General features: G+C 41.4%; 1 protein-coding gene across 2 annotated transcripts in view; it reads right to left on the bottom strand.

The window, feature by feature from the left end:
• Window positions 1-7,003, bottom strand: part of IQCG (IQ motif containing G) — a 68,009-nt gene that overhangs the window by 43,895 nt on the left and 17,111 nt on the right. For both annotated transcript variants that reach the window (XM_011978714.1, XM_011978715.1), the window contains one exon: window positions 3,352-3,584. In XM_011978714.1, the coding sequence (XP_011834104.1) occupies window positions 3,352-3,584 (233 nt within the window). The remainder of the gene's footprint in view (window positions 1-3,351; window positions 3,585-7,003) is intronic.

Consider the following 7,003-nt stretch of genomic DNA (forward strand, 5'->3'; position numbering starts at 1 on the left):
GCTTGAGTGGTCCTCCCCTGCCTCAGCCTCCTAAGTAGCTAGGACTAAAGCACGCCACCGTGCCCAGCTAATTTTTTTCATTTTTGTGGAGATGAGGTATCGCTATGTTGCCCAGACTGGTCTTGAACGCCTAGCTTCAAGCGCTCCTCCCACTTCAGCCTCGCAAAGTGCTGGGATCACAGGTGTGAGCCACCACCTGCAGCCAGGAAAGTAACTTCGACAAGACCATTCACGTTATGTTCTCTGTTTCTGCTTTCTTCAGCCCTTTTCTGCCTGTAAAGCCAACCTCCTCTGCCCAGGTCATCAGAACAGTACTTCTACTTCATAGAATGAGGTGTTGCCTGATTTAGAACTGCAAATAAAAGCCAATTAGGATATTTAGATTTGTTGCAATTTTGTCTTTTGACAGTAGTATGTTACAATACAGTAATTATTAATTCAATGCAATAAGACAATAATACATAAAGATGAGTAGAGCAAGGAAAGCATACACAAACTTCCTACAAATTCCCATTTTAAATTCATAAAGTGTTGTAGTTTTTTTGTTGTTGTTGTTTTGCTTTTTCAGTTTTTTTTTTTTGAGTTTTTTTTTTTTTTTGAGATAGGGCCTCACTGTCACCCCTGCTGGAGTGCAGTGGCACAATCACAGCTCACTGCAGCCTCAATTTCCCAGGCTCGCGTGATCCTCCCACCTCAGCCTCCAGAGTAGCTGGGACCACAGGTGCGCACCACCACGCCAGCTAATTTTTTTGATTTTTAGTAGAGATGAGATTTCATATGTTACCCAGGCTGGTTTCCAACTCCTGGACTCACGCAATTCTCCTGTAGCGGGACAAGCCACAGACAAAACTCCTCAGACACCGGATTAAAGAAGGAAGAGGTTTTTTATTCGGTTGGGAGCATCAGCAGACTCGTGTCTTAAGAGCCGAACTGCCCGAAAAAGAAATTCTCGGCCTTTTTAAAGGCTTACAACTTTAAGGGGTCCACGTGAAAGGGTCGTGATAAATCAAGCAAGCGTGGGAAACGTGACTGGGGGCTACATGCATCAGCTAACAAGAAGTTTTACTATTCTTTTTTTCATACAGTGTCTGGAATTTACAGATAACACAAGTAGTTTAGGCCAGGGGTTGATGTTATTATTATTACTTTTTTTAACTCCTAGGGTCGGGTGGTGGTGCCAAGGTTGTCTGGCTTTTTATCTTTTGTTTCTTTCTAGCGTTTTGCTTTTTTTAATCTTTTGTTTCTTTCTAGCGTTTTGCTTTTTTTAATCTTTTGTTTCTTTCTAGCGTTTTGTTTTTTTCTAGCGTTTTCTCTCCTCCTGTCTCGTGAACTAGGCATGGTCGGGGGAGGAGGGCAGCAGGAGTAGTAGTGGTCTCCTTCCTTACTCCCACCTTGGCCTCCCAAACTCACAGGCGTGAGCCGCCACGCCTGGCCTGTTGTAGTTTTTATGTCTTTGATATTTTGATTTCCACTTTGATTCTGGATAACTGGTGGAGATGTACATTTTGTGAGTATACCCTGGGTTTCATATGGAATATAAATCTAAAACTAATCCCTTACAAATAATTGCGACTGGTATTTTGGGTTTTTCAGGAAAAGATACGAGCCACACACTGAGAATGCAAAGCACATGAACCGGGCAATTTATAAGCAGGATGCCTTTCTGTCTGATGCAGATCTGGGCCAGATTGACTTTAGCGAGATCTTACCCTTGGTTAGGGTCTAATACCGAAGTCAGCAAACTTTTTCTGTAAAGGGACAAATAGTAAACATCTGGCTTTGCAGGGCATAAGTTCTCTTTGGCAGTGACTCAGCTCTGCACTGTGGCATGAAAGCAGTCACAGACAACGTATAAACAAATGGGCAATGCCATATTCCAGTAAAACTTTTCAAAAACAGACTTCAGACTGGATACAGCTAGTGGCCCTGGGTAACTGCAGTAAACTCTCATTTACCAAAAGTTCTCAACATAATGTTACACCCTGTTAACAGGCTTCTTTGTCACTGAGACAGCTGACGATAAAAAATTATGAGACAATGGGAATTTAGACTGCCTTTAAGAAACCCTCAGGATTAAAACACAGTTTGGAATTTGGCTATATAGAATAATAAGAAATAGCTATAAAGTAGCTATTAATGGATAAAGCATCACAATAGCTACCAATTTGTGCCAGGCACTAGGCTAAAGCCTTATTTCTAACCTTTACACTAATGTTGCAAGGTTGCTATCATTGTCACTTTTTTTTTTCGAGACGGAGTCTTGCTCTGTTGCCCTGGCTGGAGTGTAGTGGTGCCATCTCAGCTCACTGTAACCTCCGCCTCCCAGGTTCAAGCACTTCTCCTACCTCAGCCTCCTGAGTAGCTGGGATTACAGGCATGCACCACCACAACTGGCTAATTTTTGTATTTTTAGTAGAGACTGGGTTTCACCTTGTTGGCCAGGTTGGTCTCGAACTCCTGACCTCGTGATCTGCCCGCCTCGGCCTCCCAAAGTGCTGGGATTACAGGTGTGAGCCCTGGCACCCGGCCCATTCTCATTTTTAGTAATTGAAAACAGCCAGCGTGCCTGCATTTTTTAGTAATTGAAAATAGCCAGCGCGCCTGTCGTCCCAGCCCTGGGAGAGGATCACTGGAAGCCAGACGCTTGAGGGCAGCACGCTCTATGATATCTCTGTCAGTAGCCACTGGCTTCCAGCCTGGGCTACAGAGTGACCTTGTCTCTAAAAAATAAACAGTCTGCAGGTATACGTCTGAAGCAAAAAAAAAAAAAGAAAAAAGAAAAAAATTTTAAAAATAAATAAAATAAAAATTGGAAACAAAGACAAACGGCCGGGCACAGTGGCTCACGCCTGTAATCCCAGCACTTTGGGAGGCAGAAGCAGGTGGATCATCTGAGGTCAGGAGTTCAAGAGTAGCCTGGGCAACATGGTGAAACCTGGGGTTTTGCTAAATAATACAAAAATTAGCCGGGCGTGGTGGCATGCACCTGTAATCCCAGCTCTTCAGGAGGCTGAGGCAGGAGAATTGCTTGAACCCAGGAGGTGGAGGCTGCACTGAGCCGAGATCACGCCACTGCACTCCAGCTGGGCGACAAGAGCAAAACTCCGTCTCAAAAAAAAAAGAAACAAAAAAGAAAAGACTTAATAACTTATGCAATATCATATAGCCGCCTTGCTTTCTATTCATATCACCCTGCCTCTAGGCAGTCTTGAGCTAATTTTATTCTCAGCAGTCATTTTGCTTACACAGTAATGACTAACCCGTAGAAGAGAGCAGTCAGCCACCCGGGCACCCATTCTCTCATCTATGTATAAATACGTAAGTCCACTGCCAAACGTCTTCCCTCCTTACCTATCAATCTGAATTTTCTTCAGTGTCTCCGTAGTCATGATGGTCTGCCTTGCAGGTTTTTTGAAGAGAAGATCCTGCGTCTTGCGAAACTCCACAGCGAACTGGCCTCCTTGTCTGATTTCTGGCAAGCCGGGTCTTTCCTCGGTTATTAACGGACAGGGTATTTTTGTAACTGTTGAAGCCACTGGAAGTTTGTCTAGATTCTTTCCTTCTAGATTCATTTCTCTGCTTTTCTTTTAAAACAATAAACAGTATTAGAAATAATTTTGTTAAACAGACAACCACAAGAAAGAGGCCTTTGTCTACATTTTTCAACGTTATCTTCTCTGACTTCTACCCTATCCTCCAAGAAAATGTGCCCCTTTCTTCAGCCACACCAAACCACACCCTGCTGCTAACTTCACACAACATTCCCCCTGTCATTCCCCAACTTACCACCTGCTACACTCTGCTCAAAAGTAAAGTTCTTTGTGAAATATCTCTGTTAGCAGGCATTTCTCATATGGTAATTTTTTATAAAGTATCTCCATCAGGTCGTGGTTTCTAGGAGGGAGGGGACAGTGTCTTAGCGATCTTGGTTCCCCTTCAAAAAAAACTTTTTTTGAAGACTAGTCTCAAGTTATTTTTGGAACAAGATTGGATATTCAATAAATGTGGCCATCTTTACAGTCCCATTGCTTAGAACAATGACTAGCATATAGCAGAGACGCAAATGTTCACTGAACATATGAACATGAAAAATAAATTAAAAAAGGAGAATCACACTAAAAGCAGAGGTTGATAGTACATTTAGTGGCGTGGTGTAGATTTTGAGGATCGTGGAGGGAAAAGCCAAAATCATTTCTTTTTCAGACCCAAACTTGAATATTAGGGACCACAGGAACAGCATATGCCTTTCAGTTGATGATGCCTGTGTAAATTAAACTGTGGCTAAACGCCTGAGCCACTGAGAGGCCACACAATGCAGTGACTACACATGTGGGTTCTGAAAGCGTGTTTGAGTCCAGCTCCATCTCTCAACTGTATTGACCTTGGGCAACTATTTAACATCTCTGTGTCCCCATATCCCGCTGGTAAAATAAACGGTTATTATTTTAGATTCTGTCTAAGGCAATAAGGGGAAAATGTAAGGTCTAGGAGGCCCCATTGTCTTTTTTCTTTTTTCTTTTGGGACGGAGTCTCGCTGTCACCCAGGCTGGAGCGTAGTGGCACGATCTCGTCTCACTGTGACCTCTGGGATGTCCCATTTTCTGAGTTCCCTAACCACTATTCCTCTACCTTTATACTTGGACATCTGGAAAAGGACGCAAATGTGTCACATGGCCTGACTTACCTATTACTAGAAAGAAATGTGAATTTTTAGAATAAAATTAAAGAAATGAGCTAAGTGTTCTGGTTGACTCACTAAAAAAAATTTTTTTTGAGATGGAGTCTCACTCTGTTGCTCAGGCTGGATTACAGTGGCACAATCTCCACTCACTGCAACCTCTGCCTCCCTGGTTCAAGCAATTCTCCTGCCTCAGCCTCCTGAGTAGCTGGGATTACAGGCGAGCACCATCATGCACAGCTAATTTTTTTGTATTTTTAGTAGAGACAGGGTTTCGCCATTTTGGCCAGACTGGTCTCAAACTCCTGACCTCAGGTGATCCACCTGCCTCGGCCTCTCAAAGCGCTGAGATTACAGGCGTGAGCCACCGTGCCTGGCCTCTAAAAATTTATATATATATAATTTATATATTTTATATTGCACACACTATGTACAAGACAGGGTTTTTTACTGTAAAGAAAAAGAGAAGAAAAACAGTATTCCCTGCAAGAAAGTTCTTTCCAAACTTTGGTCAAATCACTCTCATTTATGGTAGAACCAGGTAATTAATATATGTTTCATCCTTTCATTTCATAATTCTAATACAGGAAAATGTACCTGGAGATGGCCTTAGCTGTAAAAACGGCTTTAAAAGAGGGATAATGCTAACCTTTCCTTTCAAGGTTGTTAAGAGGCTAAAGGATGTCAAGCCTTTGGGAAAGAAAACATCTATATACATACTAACATTTAAAAATATATAACCTAGGCCCTATGGGGCAGCGGCATCCTCAAATTCATGAGTCAGAACAACTATAGTACCATGAAATAAAAACCAAAAAATATTTTAAGAGATTCACAATTTTTAAAAGATATGAAACTAACATATTGAGAAATGGGCTTTTAAATTGCTATTAATCAACATGATTATGGTAAAGTTACCATGATTATACATACTAAATATTACTATTTACACTACAGTAAAATCCCAAGGGGGGTTTCTGTTGAGTCAGAAAATTCTGTGGGTAAAAGGTCACTATAATAAACCAGAAAAAAGCAGTGCAAAAGTTTCATTCTTTTATTTACTGGAGAAGTGACTGCTGCCGAATACTGTCGATTAATTCAGCGTTTTCATTCTTGAGATTCCATGATGGCAAATTACTCTTTTCAAAGGCTGACAGCAGGTAGCATTGAAAAGACTTCATTTATTAACTGAATGTCTTCCCATTTGTTTGTCCTTCCTTCCTTCCTTCCTTCCTTTCCTTCCTTCCTTCCCTTTCTCCCTCCCTCCTTCCTTCCCTTCCTCCCTCCTTCCTTCCTTCCGATCCCTTCTCCTTCCTTACATACCCTTTTCTCTCCTTCCTCCCTCCCTCCCTCCCTCCCTCCCTTCCTTCCTTCCTTCCTTCCTTCCCTCCCTCCCTCTTTCTCTTTCAACAAGGTCTCACTCTATCACCCAGGTTGGCATGCAGTGATATGACCTTGGCTTACTGCAGCCTCAGTCTCATGGGCTCAAATGATCGTCCCATATCAGCCTCCTGAGTAGCTGGGACTACAGGTGTATGCCACCATGCCTGGCTAATTTTTGTATTTTCTTGGTAGAGATGGGGTCTTCTCTGCTGCCCAGACTGGTCTCAAACTCCTGGCCTCAAGCATTTCTCCCACCTTGGCCTCCCAAAGCACCCATTTTAGTTTTGATTCTTGTTGAAGGAGATAATAAATAGGAAGAACACACCAGTCTCTTGTGTTCTATTTGTTAGCCATCTTAAATTGTAAAGATTAGACTCTTATTTTAAATGCAATGGAAGATTTTGTTCTTAGATTCTTATCTGTTTGCCCTTCATAAGTTAACAAGGAAGTTAACTTACATTATACAATTCCTGTGATACTTATATTATTTTAAAACTACCCCAAAACTCACAGAAGGCTGGCACTACAAGGGATCTATGGGTCATTTAGGTAAAACTCCATTACAACTTACAAATGAGAAAACTTAGACCAAAAAAGTGAAGTGACTGCTAACAGCACAAAACTATATCCCAGATGCCTCCTGACTCCAAAGCCATTGCTCTATAAAATCTTATCTAAACTTTTTAAACTTTAATGAAAGCTTTAAGAACCCAGACTGTATGTGTAACAATAATAATTTTAAAAATTTGAAATTTTAATGGAAAAGTAAAGGGAAATGTAATTTTCTTCTCTTGATAAATATAGACTTCTTTACTGTTAGACATGAAAATCAAAAACAAAACAAAACAAAACAAAAAAAAAGAAAAGCATTTTACCCTCTCAATTATATAGCAATTTTCATTGGTCATAGAATCAGACATAAGAATATCTTCTGGGCTGGGC

The sequence above is a fragment of the Mandrillus leucophaeus genome, unplaced genomic scaffold (assembly GCF_000951045.1).
Source record: "Mandrillus leucophaeus isolate KB7577 unplaced genomic scaffold, Mleu.le_1.0 Scaffold199, whole genome shotgun sequence".
Taxonomy (NCBI): Eukaryota; Metazoa; Chordata; class Mammalia; order Primates; family Cercopithecidae; genus Mandrillus; species Mandrillus leucophaeus.